The 22,801-nt window shown below is 43.1% G+C and overlaps 1 protein-coding gene across 1 annotated transcript in view; it reads left to right on the forward strand.

Annotated features, from left to right (window-relative positions):
• LCP1 (lymphocyte cytosolic protein 1) overlaps positions 1–7,543 on the forward strand; it is a 52,315-nt gene extending 44,772 nt beyond the window's left edge. Inside the window, exons 15-16 of the mRNA XM_049646965.1 lie at positions 2,961–3,085; positions 5,825–7,543. Of these exons, the coding sequence (XP_049502922.1) occupies positions 2,961–3,085; positions 5,825–5,957 (258 nt within the window). The 3' untranslated portion in view covers positions 5,958–7,543. The remainder of the gene's footprint in view (positions 1–2,960; positions 3,086–5,824) is intronic.
• The last annotated feature ends 15,258 nt before the right edge of the window (positions 7,544–22,801 follow it).

The following is a 22,801-nucleotide window of genomic DNA, read 5'->3' on the forward strand; positions in this document are numbered from 1 at the left end:
TCTCCTGAAATAATTAATTTAAAAAACCCATCATTTTAGCACCTTGTTTTAGGCATGTTTCTTCCAAAGTAACATAAAATATAATATTTTTTAAATGTGCATGGCTCCGTGATTCAGATTTTTAGCATAATGATGGTGAAATGTAAACTGCCAAAAGATCTCCCGTGTGATATTTTTTTCGGAGAAAAGTAGTTGTGTACTTGTATCCAAATCCCATTTTTATTAAAAACAGCATTATATTTTATTAAATTTCTTAACTCGTGTTTCATACATTAGTTGGATCCTTCCCCTAGGGACTTGCACACCTGATTCATGTCATAATGTCTGGACCGTCTTAACTATGTTTTTTTTGGTTTAAAGGTCAGGAATTAGGGCAGGGGACCCCTTCAGCGTTTGTATTTCTATGATTGCAGAGGCAGTTTGTCACCATTCAGTCTTCTGCTTCAAAATCAGGAAAACAGCCTTCTGCTTCAAAATAAAGAAAAAAATTTAAAGTTTCACCCCACCGAAAAGAGTAGGAAATATTTCTGAGTTGTGCTATACCAAGAGCGCCCACTCCCTGTGAGCTCATCACAGATAATGGCTGACCCTTCCATCTGGAGAACTTACTAGAGGCAGGAGCAGAGGCTGGTGAGAGGCGCAAGCAAGGTCTAACGAAAGAAGATTTGGAAAGGCAGGCTTTGTCAGAGCTACTGGACCCTGCTGTGGTGGCCGGGAAGCAGCTATGGGAAAGTATATATAGGAATGGGCATGGCTGTGTTCCAATAAAACTTTATTGATAAAAGCAGACAACGGGCCATGTTTGGGAGCACTCTCAGTATGGAGCGTGCCCTGAGTAGCAGGGGCTCCTTGTTTATGATGTCTCAGGTCATCTCACAGACATTGTGAAGGCGGCTTTACTGTTTTCCTCATTTTATAGGTAAGGAAACTGGAACTCAAGTAATCGAGGTTATAGTTAGTAATTGCAGGGGAGGATCCATCAGGGAGCGGAATGCGCCTTTACCTGCAGGGTGAGGTTACCGAGCAGTGTGTACCTCTAGGTCGCTTAACCATTACTATGCAGGGATTGGGTAGATAGCCCCAAGTGCAATCTTTCTGTAACACACGTGCCGCTGGGGCCTGCCAGGTCACCCTGGGGCTTCTGGGGCCTTCTCCTGGGACTCACTCCTGGGAATGTTTGACAGCTCTTTGGTTTCTTGTGTTGCTCTGGGCTAATTTTCTCCTGTCTTCTCACTAAGTCATTATAGAATTGATGAAGTAAAACATACACACACACACACACACACACACACACGGAAGAAGTCAAATTAGCCCCACATTCTTTTTAAGTGAAACCCTAAAAAACTGAACACAATTCACTCTTGATGAACCATTTTGGAAATAGCCCTGGTCCCCTTCTCATCTGTGAATGCCGCCATGTGCTGGTCATCTCTGCCCATCGGCGCTTCGGCAAGATGGTGGGCAGAAAGTAGGAGAGATGGCCAGACTCAGACCCTTCCATTTTGTTTCCCTTGCGGCTGTTCATCAAGGCTCAGGCTAACGCTGGAAATGGTTGTGATTACATAGTAATTTATTTTTGTGGTAGTTCTCCTATTACCAAGAAGTAAATAAAAATGGACCCTTTATATTTTTAAAAATATCATTCTTCGTCTTATCCAGAGGACCAATCCTAGAGACCTAGCATCTTGCAGGGGTCCTGTAGCTTGTTTCTTACTAAGAATTTATTCTGAGGGGCGCCTGGATGGCTCAGTCAGTTAAGGATCTGACTTTGACTCAAGGCATGATCTCACGGTTCGTGAGTTCAAGCCCCACGTCAGGCTGTCTGCTGTCAGCACAGAGCCCGCTTCGGATCCTCTGTCTCCTTCTCTCTCTGCACCTTCACTACTCACTCATGCTCTCAATCTGTCTCAAAAATAAAAATTAAAAGAGATTTTTCTGATTTGGACCCTCCAGGTGTGCAGTGTTTGGACTTGACTGTGCTCAGATGGTGTGGGCAGCTGCCTCGCCATGTGTGCTCACAGGTCCCCAGGACGGGGGAGAGCACGTGGGAGCATCCACGGCTCTATGTGTGAAAATCACAGTGTTTCACAGTGCCAGAGAAAGAGCCCAGGATTTTAAGTCCGAGTACCCAGGTTCAAATCCCAGCTCCACCACTTACGAGTGAGGCACTTAACCTCAGAAACTCTCTTCACTAGCTATAAATTAAGACGAGATGCCTATACCTGGGGCTTGCAGTGACACGTGAGGTGGCCTAGGAGAAAGTTCTGGGCAAACAGTGAGGCACCGACAAGTGCTAGTTACCGTCACTGCATTTAATCACACAACTGCCACAACCACCTCCTTAGACCCATGGACTCTATTCTTTCCCTGAGGTCTCCAAGAAACTCGAAGAAACATCCTCTGAAACTCCTGCCCAGTGGGGGCCTCATCATGATTCCTGCCAGTTACTTCCGGGATGTCATATGAACCTGTTTCCATTCACTGTTTGCCTGTGGGCAGACAATGGGTTTCCTCAGCTTAGTGAGGCAGGCGCCAGGAAGTTGGTGACGCCCCTACAGAAGCTACAGTTGACTTGCAACACCGTGTGGAACACTGTGGCATTTCCCAGTGTAGGCTGTATTTATTTCGTATTTAAGACGAAAGATGGGGCACCTGGGTGGTTCAGTTGGTTAGGCGACTGACTTCGGCTCAGGTCATGATCTCACAGTTCGTGAGTTCGAGCCCCACGTCGGGCTCTGTGCTGACAGCTCGGAGCCTGGAGCCTGCTTCAGATTCTGTGTCTTCCCTCTCTCTACCCCTCCCCTGCTCACGCTCTGTGTCTCTCTGTCTCTCAATAATAAATAAATGTTAAAAAAAAAAAAATTAAAAAAAAAAAAGACGAAAGAACCAGCCATTTCCCTTGAGCTGAACAGAAGTAACTTGGGGGCATATTGATGGACCAACTCTTTCTCTCTGCGCAGGACCCGAAGATTAGCACAAGTCTACCTGTTCTGGATCTCATTGATGCCATTCAACCGGGTTCCATTAACTATGACCTTCTGAAGACGGAAAACCTGAATGATGAAGAGAAACTCAACAATGCAAAGTACGTAAACAAACCTGAGGCCGGGGAGGCGGGGGACCCAGCTGGCAACTGGACAGCTGTAAAGTCTATTGCTTGTGCCTTCGCACAGTTTATTGCACTACCGATGCTTTTTGTTCTCATTATTTACTGTGTCCCATCATCATTATTTTAGATACTGTACAATAGTAGCTGAAGAGTCCTAGTGTTAAGCATGGGGGCAAGACCGAGAACAACAAGAATATTCTTCCAGTTGAGAAGCAAGCCTATAGTTTCATAAAACCAATGTCCTAATCATAATCTATGGGAGACTTCCTAAATAAAGTACATGGCAGGCCCAAATATAAACATCCCATTTGTGATTATCCGTGCATATGAATAGGCAGGGGGTGGGGTTCAAGACCAGAGTCTTTACCAGCTTGAGAGCGGCTCCCTGAGGGCAGCTTTGGCATGTAGAGTGAGGGTCAGCACTTGATAGTCTGTGAGCCAAATTTGGTCTGTTGTCCGCTTTTGTAAAGAAAGTTTTATTGGCATAGCCGTGCCTGTTCATTTATATATTTTCTGTAGCTGCTTCCCTGCTGGAAGGGTGGACTTGAGTCATTGTGGCAAAGCCCACAAAGCCTAAAATGTGGACTCTGTGAGTTTTTGTGGCAAGTTTGCTGACCCATCCTCTGGAGGAGTGCCTTTCTCGGAACAGGTTGTATCAGTTTCCGATGGTGGTCGCAAACAAATACCACAAACAGGGCAGCTTAAAACAACAGAAATGTATTGTCTCACAGTTGTGGAAGCTAGAAGGACAAGACTGAGGTGTCGGCAGGGTTGGTTCCTTCTGAGGCTGTGAGGGAGGGTCGGTCCCGTGCCTCTCTCCTCGCTTCTGGTGATGGCCAGCAGTCCTTGGCCAGCAGTCTCTGCCTTCCCCTCCAGGTGATCTTGTTCCCTGTGTGTCTATGACTTTATGTGGCTGTCTTCCTTCTGTGTCTGTGTCTCCTCTATGACCTCTATGTCACTGGTCATACTGGGTTAGGGCCCCACTCTACTCCCCACTCTACTCATCGTAACTAAGTACATCCGAAACAACTTTCTTTCCAAAGAAGGTCATAATCTGAGTTACTAGGGGATAGGGCTTCCATCTATCTTTGGGCGGGGGAGGGGGGGGGGACACAATTCAACCCATCAGAAAGTTCCAGAATTAACAAGTTGAGTAGTGCCCGGCAGCCCTGTATGTTCATAACCTCAATAGTATTCTTCTTTTCACAGTTTGGGGAAGTGTAGGTCCTTTGTTCCTTGTATGCTGGAATTACAAATGGCAGTTACAAGAGATGGTGGGGGGAGGGGGTACGGAGTACTCTGGAGGGGACAGGAAGGGAAACAAAGCTCTACGGAGCAAGTAACATCTAAGATGAGATAAATTGAAAGGGCAAGTAATGAAGAGGTAGGGGTACCCAGGTGAAGGAGGCAGAAAGGATGTTAAAGGGAGGAATATGTGTGAAGGCCCAGAAAAAAGAAAAAAAGACTTGGGCCTAGTTTTTCAAGGGGAATGTGATGAGGCTGAAGGAATTTGAAGCTCCTCAAGTTTGCTTACAGAGCCCAAGGTCATAGAATTATTAAGTGGTCCAGCTTAGATTCAAAATCTGACTTCAGAGCCCAGGCTCTCGAGCACTCTTCTCTAAGGACAGGATACAAAATTACTGAGAAAAATGGTAAAAGGAATTCTGCAAAAATGCCCCAAAATGGCTATGTTATGGTGGCAAGATTTGCATGATTTTTTGAGGCTCTTGTTTCTAATTTTTCAACGATTCCCCTCTCCCTTTTATAATGGGGAAATACATTTTTATTCCATTGATCATGAACGTAGAGGCAGTGATTGAGACATGAGCAGGGAGCAAAAAATGGGGACCACTCCTGCCTGAGGCTCTTAATTTAATGTGATCAATAGAGTAAGAGTTAAGTTGGTTTACAGAGCAGAGGGCATAATGGGGCCTTGGGTGGCAGGGAGAATCTCTGGAGTCGTCATTGTAAGAGGTTACTACTTACAGGTTATTACTGAGAGGTAATCGCCGAGGTGAAAAAAAGAGTTTCCAGGTAGTAGTGTGGGCTCATTTGAAAAGAGATCATAACTCATAAAAATTATCTTCATATAATTATAAAAACAGAGCAAACTGTTCCACTGGAGCTGTGATAATTTTACGTGAAAAATGGGTACTGTGAAACTCTGGCTATTCTAGTGTTAGAGTAGCATAAAAAAATGCATGCCTCCGTGGGCAACGATTGCAACGGGGCAAAGAATAGAACTGACGCATGAGGTCAAAGTATGACAGACGCATCTCCCCTCCTTTCTCCCTTGTGCGAGTGTTTCTGTCGTTGCAATGCGGTCCGAAGACCTGTCGCAGCACCCATCCTTTTCAGTCCTGTGACCTGTTTTGCTGCCCTGCAGCCCGAGCGGATCCTCTTGGGGAAGGCATCAGAAGCGGCAGGAGCTAGGGAGGTCCGTAAGGACAGATGAGAGATTTGGTAATTGTCGTGAGCAGAGACCGCAAGTCTGGTGGAGCCCGGAGCTCTGTGGAGCCGAGCTCGGCTCCCCAAAGCGGAAGGATGCTGTGACTGGCTCCCGCTGTCCCAGCCGTGAGTCCTGCAGAGCATAGGGCATGTGGCACATGGCGCGTGGTCTGTAGCATGTGGTACGACTGTAACTCTGATCCTGAGGGGTCCCCTTCATCCGCTGTTCCTCAGGCTCCCCTCATCCTTCCTCTTTTCTCCTTTTAGGTATGCCATCTCTATGGCTCGAAAAATCGGAGCAAGAGTGTATGCCCTTCCAGAAGACCTGGTTGAAGTGAATCCCAAAATGGTCATGACAGTGTTTGCTTGCCTCATGGGGAAAGGCATGAAGAGGGTGTAAGGCCCAGAGGGGCCTTACACACACACACACACACACACACACACACACACTGGCTGAGCACGGGACACCTACAAAAAGCAGGGGGGCGATTCAAGCCATTCCAGAGTTTTCAACCCGGTGACACGACGCAGGATTCCAAAAAGTGTATGTTTGTTCAGCCAGGTAGCCTGTCTGGTATTTAACAAAAATGCTTCATTCTTTGCAAAACAAACAAACAAACAAACAAACAAACGCAACCTCTTACAAATATTTTTTTATGGTTGAATTTATTGCCTCTTTGAAAATTTGGAGGGGAAAAAAAAACCTTATCTTCCAGGCATCCTTCATGCTTTTGCCATTAGTCACGTTTAGTAGCTGCGGTGTTATTAATTTTAACAGTACTTCCAACTGGCTTATTTTAGCTGCCTTTTTTGTTCAAGGTGAGAACCAGGAGAGGGGGATATCACCAAACCAGTCCTTAAAGCCTGTTTCCGGAAGGCAACATTTGCTCTGTTACGAGCCTCACCTTCTGTTCCCCTTCTCCTACACTCTGTCTCCTCCGGCTTTGCTCCACACTCTCTCCAAACTATACCTTCTCTGTGGCCCACCCCTGCTGCCCGTCGTCATGTCTGAGCCATTTGAAGCATCTGACGAACCAGTCAGGCTGGTGGGGTCCCCAGAATCTCTGGAGACCTGCAGAAGTAAAACATCGTCAGAGCCTTCCCTCAGAACTAGAGTCCCAAATGTCGTGAAGTTTTGGTTTTGTCAACCAATAGGAAGCTTCTGCTTTTAACTCTAGAATTTGGGCTCGGGCCAGGTCTAACATCTTCAATACTGTGCCTTCAGAAAGATTGCGAACTCCAGACAGGTGACGTCCAAGGAGGGTGTCATTGAGCATCCGACCACTAGGGGGAAGTGTGGAGCCATAGCAAAGCCTCTGTCCCCCACCCACGGGGTGCCGCCTGGGGTACGGCTAACTAACCACTGAGCTCTGCTTTCGTTTGCTCTCTTAGATCTTAGTGCATCTGGTTGCCGCAAGGCCATACTATCAGTGTTTACTTTTTTGGTACTTCAGATGCTTTTTGTCACCCCCGGGCTCAAGGGGCCGATGTGTGCCAATGAACAGTGCCACCCTCCACAGCGTTATGTACACCTAATGACATTTAAAGAATTCTGAAGCCAAACCACAGGAACAGTGTGAATTTGAGCAGCCCGAATAGGTTATACGATTTCCGTGAAAGCATACTGAAGGCTAAAGAGCCACAGAGCATTGTGAACCAACACTAGGGTCCCTCCGTCATGGTGACAAGGCTCATCAACGAGGTATCTTGTAATGGAACTTAGCCATTTTTCAAAGCAATTGAAATGCCTCGCCCCACATCTGTTCCCTGGCAGCAGGTTCGAGAAGCCAGTATGTGGCTTCTCCCGGCCCATAATCTATATTTCTGCTGCATCTGAACACAAAGCGGTTGGCTTTATGTTAGACTGAACTTAATGTAGCCTCAGATGATTCTCCCCCGCCTGCCTCCTGGAAGATTGTTACTGCCTTAATGGAAAATGAAGATAAAATAGTGATCCAGATCCCTCCAAATAAAATGTTCCCTTCATTAGATGTCTCTGGATGTTTCCTTTTGAAAGTTTTGTGGGCATGTAGTATAACTTGTTATTTCATTCAGCCAACATGCACTAAAGGGCCTAATAGATGTGGTAGGCATTGTGCCAGATGGTAGAAATATGCCGCCAAATAAGTCGCATCGTGCTCAGCCCATCAGGAAAGACTGAGGTTGAACAAACTGGCAGAAGTGGTAAGTAACAACAGAGGGAGACAGCCTTAGAAGAAATATTTTAGCTAAAAACTGAAGAGTCAGTTGGAGTTGGACACATTGAACCCAGTCATGAGCAAAAGCCAGACGTGGAACTTGGTGCAAGATGGCTTCTAGGATGAGCCAAGAGGGAGTCCTTTCTGGCTGGCCGTATCTGATGTCCCCTCTCTAGCCTGGCTGTCCGCACGTTGGCCGGCGGGATGCAGGACGGGAAGGAGCGTGGGGAGAATGCTGAGGAATTTCGCTGCAGCCCGGATCCTCTCAGGTGAGCCACTGTGATGGAGAAGCGCCTATGTGGCAGGGCCAGCAGACGATTGTCACACGCACACAGCTGCCCGGAAGCTGGGAGTCCCGGCTTCACCAACAGCTTCTTTCTGGAGGTGGCTCTTTCCCAGCCCGAACATTCCTGCAGCTTTCACACTCAGGAGGTAGCCGCCTTCCTGTATGACCGAGAGGCTACAGATGGGAATGGTTCCTTTTCGTACAAGGCTGAGTCGATAGCTCACCTGACAAAGCCCGACCAGGCACCAGGAAGGAAAACTCAGCCTCTTGGGGAGGAGAAGGCTAACGGAGTCTACCAGGCTAGTCGTGATAATTTTTCTAAATTTCAAGGTTTGTCACTTTTTAAATAGTCAATCCAAATATGGCATCAGAAGTTAAAATCGTACCAGAGGATTTACAGTGGAGAGGGGCCCAACTTCCCACCTCTGGGTCTAGAGGTGTGTGCCCTGAAGCCAGCTCCCATCACCTCACTGGAGCCAATTTTGGGAGCCTGTTGTTAAATCATTGTTCGAAAATGGCCGCGATGGAGGTGTTCACGCCACATATGTGATCCAACTCTACAAATGGGGCTCTTTGTCTTATCCCGAGAGGGCTGGTTTATCAACTCACCACACCCCCCTGCCCCATCCCCCGGTTCCGCTCCTGGTCAGCAGCCATGGTTACTAATTCCTTTTGTATCCTTCCGGAAATACTCTATACACATAACACACGCGCGCGCGCGTGCACACACACACCCCTTGTTTATTACAAATATTGGCATACCATACCCATAATTCTGCATCTCACTTTTTTTTACTTAACACCGTGTCTTGGAGATTGTTCCATATTGGTATGCATAGACCTGCCTCCATCCTTTCGTTAGGGTACAGTCTTTTATTATCTAGATATCCCAAACTGCATTTAACCAGTGGCTTATAAATAGATATTTAGGCTGTTTGATTGTTTGCCTCAGCATAAGGCCACAGTGGATAATAATATATCTACTTCCTGTGCACAGAATGTTCATTCTAATTTGACAGGAATTTATCAAGTTCCGTCTCGATCAAAGGTATTAACGTCGGATAGTAAAGCATAGGTCCTCTTTTAAGTTCCTTCAAATTATCTGACAAAATGGATCCTTAAGCTGATCCCAACTTCTCCATTTTATACCTAAAGGAGCATGTTGAATTGAGAGCACGCGTCTCTTGATCTCAGGGTCGTGAGTTCTAGCCCCACACTAGGCATGGAGCCTACTTAAAAAAAAACAAAAAAACAAACAAAAACAAGCATATTGATCCAAGGAGATAATGTGTGTACATGTGCACACACAAAATGTAATAAAAGGCATAATGTGATAAACGCTATAACAAATTTGTAAATAAGGTATGGGAGCTCAGGGGAAAATTAATTCTGAATGAAGGGTTGCCAAAACTGGGAGAAGAGCTGTCCTCCAATGAATGGGAAGGCAAGAACCATGCTTTATACATGTCAAAATTCCCTGCAGAACCAAGCATTTTTCCAGACTTTTAATAAGAGCTCGGCGCTCTCAAAATTGATTCATATTAAACATAAGTGTTTCCTGACCATGAGAGACGCCAAACAGAGAAGGTCATTGGGGGGGGGGGGGCATGATAAAGCCGACATGCATACTCAGGTTTCAGAACGGAAGGTGTTCCTGTGTGTGTGGAAATTATGAGAGGCTGTCTGATGCAATGTGATGGACTAGATGTACTTTTAAAGTCTCAGCTGGAGTGATTTTATCCACCTACACACACGCACACAGTCTAGTCTGTTCCCGGAAGCACAGCTGCGGTCTTGATTGTAAAAGCTGCATAGGTTCAGCCCACCGTAGACCAGCCCATCTCGGACTGATGCTTCCCGCACAAGACACATTTCCGTGTGCTCCCAGCGTCCCTGGATGGCTCCCGTTCCAACCTGCTGCACAAGTTACCGTACCTGTTGTCAACACAGCGTTTGCTGAGATGTAATGGACTTTTGTTCTCCGTCTACCCGGTGTACCAATACACGTGGATTAAATGCTGGCAGGACTCTTGGTGAACTTGACCCGACGTCACTGCCAGCCTCATGATCCAGAAACCAGAGGTGATGCTCATGACAAGTTAGCATTGACTGATCTTGTGAAATCTAGTTCCTTTGATAGTTTCCTAATAAAATTCCAGTAATCAAGGCAGCTGCCGAAGACAACGCTTTACTCAGGGTCCTGTTCTCGCCATTTCTGGAAGATTTACCAAATGAGTCTGTGCAGGAGTGACCAAAAAAAACAAAGTTAGAAAAGAAAATTGTGTAAATGTTTTCTCAGGTCTGAAGTCTACGTATATTTAATAATCCATCTGTGTCAGGCACAGAAGCATAAATAATCTAGTCAATATCCACTATTTCACCATTAACAATTCAGGGGCAGGGGCGCCTGCGTGGCTCAGTGGGTTAGGCGTCTGGCTTCAGCTCAGGCCATGATCTTGCAGTTTGTGAGCCCCGTGTGGGGCTCTGTGATGACAGCTTGGAGCCTACAGCCTGCTTCGGATTCTGTGTCTCCCTCTCTCTCTACCCCTCACCTGCTCACACTCTATCTCTCTCTCAAAAATAAATAATAAAACAATTCAGGGGCAGGTCAACAAAATGGCAGTAAGTTTTGTTATCTAGCATGTCAAAATTGGGGATTTCCATTTTATTGGGGGGGGATTTCCATTTAAATGGGTATTTTGGTTAATAGAGAGCTATCATATATCATTTTTGGAATAGGAACTTTTAGAGGATTAGAATGCATGCAAATAATTATAAAGCTATGTGTAATGTAGCATTAAAGTTGATAATTCAGTAGGCTTCTCTGGACTTGGCTATCCCAAGGTGCCAATGATGAGTCCCAAATATTCAAACTTTCTTGCCCGAAGGGTAGTACACAGGCCAAAGGCACCAGAAGCTGGTTAGAAATGTACAATCTCAGCCCTTGCCATAGACCTATTAAATCAGAATCTGCGTTTAAATAAGATTCCCAGTTAATTTATGTGCACATTGAAGTTTGAGAAACACTGTCCTAAAAGAATAGAAGCTTTCTTGAAAGATCTACAGTTGATAGGTAGTTAATTTAATCAGCTTTCAATTAAATTCCACTTTCCCAATTACAGTAGACTTGAGAGATTAAAACAACTTTCCACTCACATTTTCCCGTCATCAATACATTTTCAAAGTAGCTAGAGTGGTTTTGCCCTTTAGTTGGATGCATCCCCCACCACCCAGCCTTGCCCTTTGCTGTTCCTCTCTCCATTGACCCCCCCCCCCCCCCCTTCCCTGTGGCACCCATTCCCAGGCACAGGCCCAAGCTTTATCTCCTGGTCCTCCCGGATACCTTTAATATGTCTCTTGGCCTGGCCTTCTCTCACTGAACGCCTAGAGCCGCCATTTAAATACATCCAACCCGGCACCATAACACTGGCCTTCCCTTCTGTTTCTTCCCCACCTACATCAAGCCTCCTGGATTTTCTCTCATGGTCTCTGGAGCAATCTCTCTATGATTTCCAGTGACGGCAAATAATGTAGTAAACCAAACTGTCCCAAGGACAGGGGTCATGGCCCTCCAGAGCCTACTCTTTTCTCCCTCAAAACATGAACGTTGAAATGACTTTCTGGGGGATATAGTTTCATCAGTGTTATCTTCGCCAATTTTCTTTCTTTTTTTTTTAATATTTATTTTCTGTGAGGGAGAATGCAAGCAGGGGTTGGGGGGGAAAGAGGGAGACAGAGGATCTGAAGCAGGCTTTGTACTGACAGGCTGACATCAGCAAAATGGGGCTCGAACTCGTGAACTGCGAGATCATAACCTGAGCTGAAGTTGGATGCTCAACCTACTGAGCCACCCAGGTGCCCCTCTTTAGAAATTTTCTAATGGCAAAGAGAGAGAGGCAAGTACTTTCCAAGCGAGCAACTACAATGTGCAAAGGTCCAGTGGTTGTCTTTGAGGAACTGAAAGAAAGACTAGTATGGCTGGTGGGGAGTGAGACCCACCATACCACGAGAAGTAAATGGTCTAGTGAAAGGGTTAGTAGGGGTCCTCAGACATTGGGGCACTTAAGAATCCCCTGGGGAGCTTGTTAAAATACAAATTTCCCAGAACTCACAAGATTCAATGCCTATAGAGGTGATAAGTCCAGGAGCCTGCATTTTCCACAAATACCTAGGAGAGTCCGTGACTCGCAGAGCACATTTGGAGAAGCTCTGTTCCAGAACACCTGTTCTCAACCCTAACTGCACATTGAAATTATCTTGGGGGTTTTAACAAAATGCTGATGCCCTATACCCCTTCCTCCAAGATTCTGATGTAACTGATCCAATGGGGCAGCCTGGGCAGACAAATATTTAAAAGATCCCCAAATGACTCCAATATAGAGTCAAGTTTGAGAACTACAGATCTATAGCCTGGTGTACCCTTCAAAGGCAGGACTGGGGGAAACATGTTAGAAAGTGGGGAGACCAATAGAAGGGATGATGATTTAGAAAGGGGGAAAGAGGGGGTGGAAATTTCCCAAGACAAACCTTGCTTTGTTCACACCTTAGCCAACAAGCATTTGCCTGTCTGGGTGCCACGTAAGCTTCTTGGTGGCACAGGTCTCAGGCTCTTGCTGGCCAAAGCAAGGATATCAGAACCCAGAAGAGAGTTCCCTGCCTTCATGCCTCAAATCCCCCTCTTCAGTGGTTTCGGAGATGGCATTATCCTTTCTCCCCTCTTGAAACACAAGGGCCCGCATACACCAAACCTTTGTGCAAATTATAAAACTGCTTCACTCTTCGTGAATAAACATGAGAGAGAACATATGGAAGGAAAAAACATTTATCAACTAAGTGTCTTCAAAACCTCCCAAGATTATGCAGCTTTAATGGCTGAATGGTTTTGAAAGGAAACCTTGAGTTGCACCTGAACTCATAATAAAAATAATAGATTAATTGACTCTCTTAGTGCTTACCTAACAATAAGCCTGAGCTCTGTATCCAGGTGAGACCAGCCAAGATCTCAGTGGCACTTGCCCTTATCCTCAGGCTGCTCCAACCGAGAGAAAGGCAAAGCAGACCAGTCCTCACAGGGGAAATTACCTTCTTACACAGTCTTAATAAAAATTGAGGGCTAGGGCTCTTGAAAAAGAACTTGCCATATTATTATTGCCAGCTGATCTTCCAAATTGGCTGGAGAACAAATGTATAAATTAGCTGAGTCCCGCGGGACATGCTCAGTCAGCTAGGTCTCCCAGAACTAGATTCTCTTCTGGGGAGGTGACTCATCACCTAGCTCTGGGAGCATCAGAGGAAGAGGACGAGTTGTAGCAAGGTCACAATGAGCCGGAAAAGGCTCCAGGCATAGAACATGTTGGTCCCTGCCAATGCCCTTGCTGGTTTATGTTTTTTATATAAATGGGACATTTCGAGCACTTGTTTCTGCCAGTTATTTTCAAATGTTATCCTACTGAATCCTTACAACAGCCCTCTGACAGAGGTTTTTATTAATCTCATTTTTCAAAAGGGGAAATTGCATCTCTGAGGGGCTAAGAGATTTGCCTGTGAACTAGGGGTGGAGTCCATCTGATCAAACTTTACGTTCTTTTTATTCTTCATGAAAGGTACCAAGGTCAGAAATCTCAGGGAGAGATGCAGAACAAGGAAGAAAACTTGTCTCCATTTTTTCGTCTTTCTTTCCTTCCTACCTCCCTTTCTTCTGTTCTTCTTTTCTTTTTCTTCAGAAAAATAAATCCAACTTTTAAGTGTCAAGTTTGAGACATTTTGGCTGTAAACAATCATGTAATTACCACCACAGTCAAAATATAGAATCTTTCTACCACTCCAAAAAAATTCTCCTGTACCTCTTTGCGGGTTAATTTCTTCCCCACCAGCCCCAGTCCCTGGCAACAACCAACCTATTTTCTGTCTCTATAGTTTTGCCTTGTATAGTGTATCATATAGTTGGGATCATACAATATAAATCTTGTAGTATTTGCCAGTTTTAGTTGGCATGCTTTTGAGATTCATCTATCTTGTTGCATGATCGGTAGTCTCTTCCTTTATACTGCTGAAGAGCATTTCTTTGTATGGATGTACCATAATTTGTTTATTTACTCCCCAGTTAATGGACATTTGGTTTGTATCAAAGTTTTCTTTCTTTCCTTCTTTCTTTCTTTCTTTCTTTCTTTCTTTCTTTCTTTCTTTCCATTATAAATAAAACTGCTAGAGACACCCTATGTTTTGAATATTCAGCTGTTATGAACATTCAGGTCTTTGCATAGACACTGTTTTCCTTTCACCTGGGTAAATACATAAAGCAAATGACTAGGACATATAGTAAGTATGTTTAACTTCATAAGAAATTGCCAAACTTTTTCAAAATGACTGTACCATTTTGCATTCCTGCAAGCAATGTATGAGAGTTCAAGGTATTCCACATCTTCACTATTACTTCATATTGTTAGCCTTTTTTCATTTAGTTACTCCACAGGTGGATAGTGATATATCATTGTGGTTTAATTTGCATTTCCTTAGTAATTAATGATGTTGAGTGTGTGATTACTGGACATTTGTATGTTTAGGAAAGTGTCTGTATAATCTGCTCACTAAAAAATTTTTTTGGTCTTATTCCTGATTTCTAAGTGTTCTTTATGTATGTTGGATATAAATCCCTTACCCAGTATGTGTTTTGAAAATATTTTCTTTCAGTTCATGGCTTGTCTTTTCATTTTGTTAAAACTATCTTTTGAAGAATAAGTGCTTTTAATTTTGATGAAGTCCAGTTTTTCAAATTTTTCTTTTGTGATTTGTGTTTTTTATGCTCCATCTAAAAAATCTTTGCCTGACCCAAGTTCTTTGGGTTCAGCCATAAGAAGCCCCCACGGGAAAACAAAGGAAAGGAGGAAAGTGAGGTCAGGATATTTTTTCTTCTAGCTCCTTCCATGCAAGATGAGGAAAAATTGGTTGAGTTTCTCGATGAGAACTCACAGTTCTTGTCAGTCAGCCCTCTGCATATGGCTCTGTGTATTTCCACGTTCTTATCTTTTCAGATACTAATTACTAGTCTTGGTATACTCACTGGTCTTTTGTTATTTCCCTATACCCTGCCCACATCAGTGTAAACAATACTTTTATTAAACTCCCCACAAATTAACCAAATTGAGTGTGCCATCTTGCAATATTCACCAGGAAGTCTTCTTAGGTTCAACAAAACATTCAGAAAACACAACATTCACAAAAACCTTGGCCCACCTCATTCGGCACCATTCACTCAGAAATATATAAGATAGAAATCAAAGCTTGACACAAGGCAATGTCAGGAGTTCCTGTTGCATTTGAGTAGTTCTTGGAACAGTCAATGAAACACTCTACACAGCTTTCCAGGCTCCCCAAATGACATTTCAGATGTGAAGGAATGAGATTTATGTCAGGAAGTTATAAGAATCACCCTGGCTTAGAAGCCCCATGCCCCCAGTAGCCAACCTTTTATAATCACTTCACAGGCACAGATTCCTGGGTCCCTGTAGAGACATGCCCAGTTACAAAAGTCACAACATTCAGAGAAGCTTAAGGCTATGATGTCCCAATCAGCTCATTTATGGCATCTCCTAGTCCAGAAACAACTTACCCAGCAGGGGTTATTTCTATCATAAATAATATTGCCTAAAACTTAGGCTCTTTACTTTTATCAAGTTCTCAGGGGAACAGAGTGAGAAAGATAAGTGAAAGTCAAATTTTCATGCAAAAACATTCATTCCCCGCTGGATCACAGACTATATATTCTCTGTATCTCTTTTTTGTTTATTTAAATTATCACAGAAAAATGGTAGTATGCTAAAATCTTCACTATGTTGTTATGTATTTATGCTTGAATTTCTGTCACATTTTGCTTTATGTTTTCATGGTGTTTTTTCAATTCATAAAGTTTAATGATTCTTGTATATTAATTATATCTGTTATTGATCCCAATTGATCTTTGTCCAGTTTAATGCTTTTGCATTGACTGAGCTAACTTTGTCTGATTTCAACACTACCACCTTTAAAAAATTAATAGACTATTTTTTAGAGCAGTTCTAGGTTTACAGAAAAGTTGATCAGAAAACACAGAGTTCCCACATACCTCTCCCTCACCACACAGTTTCCCTTGTTATTTGCAACTTATATTAGTGTGGTACAATTTGTTACAATTGATGAAAATCAGCATCAATACATTATTATTAACTAAATTCCATAGACTACATTATGGTTCACTCTTTGGTACATTCTATGGATTTTAACAAATATATGATGACATGTGCCCATCAATATTTCTTATACACGACAGTTTCACTGACCTAAAAACCCTCTGTGTTCCCCCAGTGCATCCTCTTTCCCTCCCCTCAGCCCAGTGCAACCACTGATCTTACTACCTCCAGTTTTGCCTTTTCCAGAATGTCATATAAGTGGAATCCTACAGGAGGCAGCCTTTTCGGATTGGTTTCTTTTGCTAGCAACGTGCTTTTAAGTTTCCTCCATGTATTTCTATGGTGTGATAGCTCATTACTTTTGACTGCTCCACGGTAGTTTTTGTTTCTGTTTTATTGATGTCTCGTTCTACATACCTTCTATTTTTAGATTTTATAGATTGTTCTACTTTTGGTGTAAACATTCTAAAAAAGTCGCAGAGCGATTACCTGTGACTGGGGAAGAGGCAAGAGATCTGGGAGCCCTCTCCTATGTAGCTGACCGCTGAGGGCAGAGCAGGAGAACTGAGAGCAAATCCTGAGGCAGTCAGACCCTGCTAAAGACGATTTGCCCCTGTTCTTAAGTAATTTGAGACTCTGGTAAATAAAATGTCATGAAAATAACAGCAAAGCCCAAACCCAGCTCAGCTGTAGCCGAGATTAACTCAATCCCTCACACTAGTGGCCTGAAGAAGAAGATATATGACTATTCAGGGCATAAGTACTATTTACGTTAGTCTATTCTATCCTTTTATACATAATATCTGACATTCAATAAAAAATCATAAGCACGTGAAAAAAAAAACAAGAACATGTGACCTAACTTTAAGAGATGAAATTTTTAGGAGCACCTGGGTGGCTCAGTCGGTTAAGCGCCCGACTCTTGATTTCAGCTCAGGTCATGATCTCAAGGTTCATGAGATCGAGCCCCACCTCAGTCAGCACAGAGTCTGCTTGGGATTCTCTTTCTCTCTCGGTCCCTCCCCGACTCGTGCTCTCTCACTGTCTCTCAAAATGAATTAAAAAACTTAAGAAAAAAGAAATAAAATGTAGAACTTTTCTAGTTATTATTGCTGTTTTAAAAAAACAATCATTGCGGGGCGCCTGGGTGGCTCAGTCGGTTGAGCGGCCGACTTCGGCTCAGGTCACGATCTCACAGTCCGTGAGTTCGAGCCCCGCGTCGGGCTCTGTGCTGACCACTCAGAGCCTGGAGCCTGCTTGGGATTCTGTGTCTCCCTCTCTCTCTGACCCTCCCCCATTCATGCTCTGTCTCTGTCTCAAAAATAAATAAACGTTAAAAAACAAAAACAAAAACAAAAACAAAAACAAAAAAAAACAATCCTTGCAGTGGTGCCTGGGTGGCTCCGTTGGTCAAGCACCCGACTCTTGATTTCAGCTCAGGTCATGATCTCATGGTTGTGAGATTGAGCCCCACAGGGGGCGCCATGCTGGGCATGGAGCCTGCTTAAAATTCTCTCTCTCTCTCTCTCTCTCCCTCTCCTTATGCCCCTCCCCTGCTCTCTCTCTCTCTCTCTCTCTCTCTCATAAATAAATAAATAAATAGCATTAAAAAAAATCACTGCAACACTTAATGGTATAGGTTCACACTTCCACAGTCAATTGACTTTTTGCAAAAACATTGACAAAGTGATTCCACAGGGAAAAGAAAGTTTTTAGTCGATGGTGTTAGAAGGACTGGGTGTCTAGAAGGCTAAACAACCTCACACTCTGCCTCATACCACACACAAAAGTTAATTCGAGATGGATCATAAGCCTAAAATAAAGGCCCAAACTATAAAGCTTCAAGCACAGTTCCATGACCTTGAACTCATCCAAACCTTCTTAAACAAGACACAGAACATACCAATAATCAAAGAAAAATTGATAACTTGCACTCACCAAAATTAAAAATGTCTGTTCTTCAAAAGGCACCAATAAAAAGTGGGTGAGCCACCAAGTAACAAAAAATATTCACAAAACATATATCTGACAAAGGAGCTAGATTCAGAGTATATAAAGAACTCCTACAAGGTACGACAAAAAGAGAAACAATTGAATTTTCCAAAATGGTCCAAAGACTCTAACAAGAGTCTTCTTCGGGAAGATATATTCATAACACTTCTACGTGACAAAGGACTGATGTCCAGAATATAAGTAACTCCTACAAATCAGAAGTAACACGAACAGTATGATTAAAAATCAGGCAAATGGGGTGCTTGGGTGGCTCAGTCGGTTAAGCATTTGACTCTTGGTTTCAGCTCAGGTCATGATCTCATGGCTTTGTGGGTTTGAGCCCTGCATCGGGCTCTGTGTTCCCAGTGCCAGTGCTGCTTGGGGTTCTCTCTCTCTCTCTCTTTCTGCCCCTCTCCCACTAGTGCTATCTCTGTCTCTCTAAAAATAAATAAATAAACTAAAAAAAAATCAGGCAAAAGATCTGAACACACACACACACACACAGCCAAAATTCTTAACATCATCAGTCATTATGAAATGTAAATTAACATCACAATTACTTAGTGCCACACTTGCACTAGAATGGCTGAAATAAAACACACTGCATCAGGTAACAACAAGGATGTGGCTCAACTAGAGGCTCAACTAATAGGGTGTCCGTGGGAGCGTCAAATGGTACAATCACCTTGGAAAAAGGCACAACAGTTGCTTTTAACATGAAGGATCCCTATTACCTAGCAATTCAACTTCTAGATATTTACCCAAGAGAAATGAAAACACTTATCCACCAAAAAAGCCTCGCACAAGTATATTCGGAGTAGTTCTACTCATAATAGCCCCAAACTGAAAACATCCCGGATGTCTATTGACAGGAGAATGGGTAAACAAATACTGTTATATTGCTCAACAACGAAAAGGAATAAATTGCTGACACACACAGCAATGTGAAAGAGCAAAAGGAACCTGACACAGAAGAGTACAGGCTACAAGCCATAGACTGAAAGTCTGTGTCCTTCTCATCCCTCACACGTATATTGAAACCTAATCTCCAATACGATGGTATTTACATGGAGCCTTGGGGAGATGATTAGATCATAATGGTGGGTCCCTTATGAATGGGATCACTGCATTTATAAAAGAGATCCCAGAGGGCTCTATCATTTCGTTTTCATTTTCTTCACGCCATGTGAGGATACAGCCAGAAGGCCGCCATCTATGAACCAAGAGCTGGGTTCTCACCGGCACTGAATCTTTGCCCTGGTCTTGGACTTCCCACTTTCCAGAACTGTAAGAAATAAGTGTTTGTTGTTTAAGCCATTCAGTCTATGGTATTTTTGCTACAACACCCTGAACCGGTTAGGACAGTATATGATTCCATGAAGTTCTAAAACAAGCAAAATTAATCTCTGGTGATAAAATAGGAAGAGAGGCTGCTAGAGTAGAAGGGAAACTGGGACAAATATCAAAGAACTTCTGGAATGATGGAAATGTTCTATACCTTGATAGGGGTGTGGGTTACTCAAGCGTATGTATTTTTCAAGACTAACCATACACTTAAGATCTGTGTATTTCAATGTATGTACTTCAATTAAAATTTTTTTTTAACATTTATTCATTTTTGAGAGACAGAGCATGAGTGAGGGAGGGGCAGAGAGAGAGGGAGACACAGAATCGGAAGCAGGCTCCAGGCTCTGAGCTGTCAGCACAGAGCCCGACCTGGGGCTCAAACTCACAAACCACGAGATCATGACCTGAGGTGAAGTCAGACACTTAACCAACTGAGCCACCCAGGCACCCCTGTGTACTTCAGTTTTAAAAAGATAGTGCCCACTGCTGCCTAGGACTGGTTCATAAGTATCTGCTGGTCTATAAGAGACAGAGGAGTAACTAAGCCAGTAACTAAGTTAAGTCATGCTGACTGATGACTGGATCTTTGAAAGCCATGATACTATCATGGTGTAGAAACTCCAAGAACCAGTTTAAAATAAGTATTCTTGGGGCGCCTGGGTGGCTCAGTCGGTTGGGCATCTGACTTCAGCTCGGGTCATGATCTCACAGTTCATGAGTTCGAGCCCTGCATCGGGCTCTGTACTGACAGCTCAGAGCCTGCAGCCTGCTTCAGATTCTGTGTCTCCCTCTCTCTGCCCCTTCCCCGCTCACACTCTGTCTCTCTCAAAAATAAATAAACATTAAAAAAAAATTTAAAATAAGTATTCTAAGGATTCTCAGCAAGAGTTCTGAAAGAAACATATCTATTAAAATTTTTAAAACAAATGCTTTAAAATGATATTTAACAATACTGATATAAAAGCAAAATGGATAAATGTGTAAAAAGCGATTGTAAAGGTTGGAAAATATTTGTAAAGTTATTGAAACTAAAAAAAAAAAAAAAACCCACACAGCTCAGTTGACTATGTAATCTAAACTAGACCCAAAGAATGAATTTGTGTATTTGAAGGTAGTACTGAGAAGCTAACCCAGGACTCAGCACACAGAGACGCAGACTATGATTTTTAAAAACATGAAAGACAGTCGCAAGACAGAGAAGGTAGATCAAGGAACTCCAAAGGGAGTCCCTCCAGAGCACTTAACAGAGATACAATCGCTGAAGAAATAGAAAATGGTTTTCCCAAATTGAAGAAATGTCTAAATCCTCCGATCAAAATTACATTCTAGGTTCCAAGCTAGATAATAAAAAATAAATTCACATCTAGACAGGAGTAACGGATCTGAAAAGTATAAAAGATAAAGCTAATCCGTACTTCCTGAAAAGCCGTGGAGTGGAGAGAACAGACGATCTACAGAGGAACAAGACCTGACGGTAGATTCCTACCGTGCAACAGTAGATGCCAAAAGACGATGGGAGAGCTGTCGCTCTAGAACATTGCGTTCAGTTCAACTAGTCTTTGAAGGTGAGGGTAGAATGAAGTTCTTGTCAGACATACAAAGTGTAACAGACTCTACGACCAACAGATCTTCACTAAAGCAACTTTTGAAAGATTGCTTCGGCGCCAAGAAACGTAAACCTGGAAAGGAGACATCGGCTACAAATCAATAGGGACTACAGAAACCGGAAAACCTTGTCAGTAAATTTTTTTTTTCAGTAAATTTTAACCACTGGCTGTTACTTTAAAGTTACTTTTTGTGTTTAAAACAAAAACAAAGTCAAAGTCCTTGGGTTAGTTTTTCCTCTCTCCCTTTCAAGTGTAGTTATGTTACTCATCGAAAACATAATTCAGTTTGGGGCTCCTGGGGGGCTCTGTTGGTGAAGCATCTGACTTAGGCCGTCGGGCTGTCTGCTGTCACCACAGACCCTGCTTCCGATCTTCTGTCCGCCTCTCTCTCTGCCCCTCCCCATGCGCTTTCTCTCTCTCTCTCTGTCTCTCTCTCTCTCTTTCTCAAAAAAAATACATTTTTTTAAAATGTCTTTCAAAAACATAATTCAGTTCATGTGTTTTTGCTTGTAGTCACTTTATTTACTTGTTTGTTTCGAGTAAGTGAAAAATTAACATGGTCCTAAAAATTCTGTAGTGTTTTTGAATTCCGAACTATTCAAAAACGTCTACTCCAAGAAGCGTTCTTTCTCCCATCTCTTCTTCCCCGTTCTTACTCTTTCATCTTTTCCACTCAGTTTTCTACCCACCTGCTGTAGGTAACTATAACCTAGTGGATTTCTGGTCTGTTCTACCTGTGTGTCTTTCTCTAAAATGATCAGATACACTTGCGTGTTCTTTTTTTTTTTTTTTCTTCTTTCTTACACAAAAGGCAGTTTCAGTGGAGATCACTTTTAATCCATTAAATAAGTTTTAATAGCTTTGACTCTCAGAGAGAGACGTTTGAAATCTTCATCCTTTCCTTCTCAGAAGTCTACTGTTGGAATGTTGTTTTATTTTGCAAATTTGCCTGCCCTGACCTCAAGAAATGCATAGACCAGTGGGAATTTAGAGAGAATACCTAGGCTTCGTCCACTTACAGAGGTAAGATGTGGCCTTAAACCAGACAAAATGTTCTAAGATACTATCTTCAGAATGACATGTGATAGCTTCAATTTAGATAATGGCTCTTCTGGTGGCCTTTCCTAAATAAATATGAATTCAAAGCAACCTGATTTTTCTTTATGGCTCAAAGAACTCTCTGGGACATAATATTCTTATTCTCTTACAGGTGGGCCCATCACTTCATATGAACAAGGAAACATCTCTTTAAATGGAGATCCTGTAATCCTCCATACAAGTTCTCCTTCTCAACCTTTGTAAGAGTCACAAATTTCAGAAACTCACCTTCTACGTCTTCATCTAAGTTGAAAATGTTGCAAAGATAGAGACAAGGGAAGATCTCTTTAGTACTCCACTGGAGACCTCCCTCAGCACGGGTTATGAGCCATTTGTCAAGACTCCAGGGTTATGGCTCTTCAACGAACCAGACACGTTTCTGCAACATTCCTACACTGTTTTTCCTGGCCTCATCGTCCCTGAGGAGTTAAATATTTTCTATTTGGTCGAACTCTCATCATACTTTATTTTTTGAGGGCGGAAATAGAAGCTAAGTCAATTGATCGCAGGAATGAGAGGGACCGTGGCATTATATTTTAACCAGTGTGTAA

The sequence above is a fragment of the Panthera uncia genome, assembly GCF_023721935.1.
Source record: "Panthera uncia isolate 11264 chromosome A1 unlocalized genomic scaffold, Puncia_PCG_1.0 HiC_scaffold_16, whole genome shotgun sequence".
Lineage (NCBI taxonomy): Eukaryota > Metazoa > Chordata > Mammalia > Carnivora > Felidae > Panthera > Panthera uncia.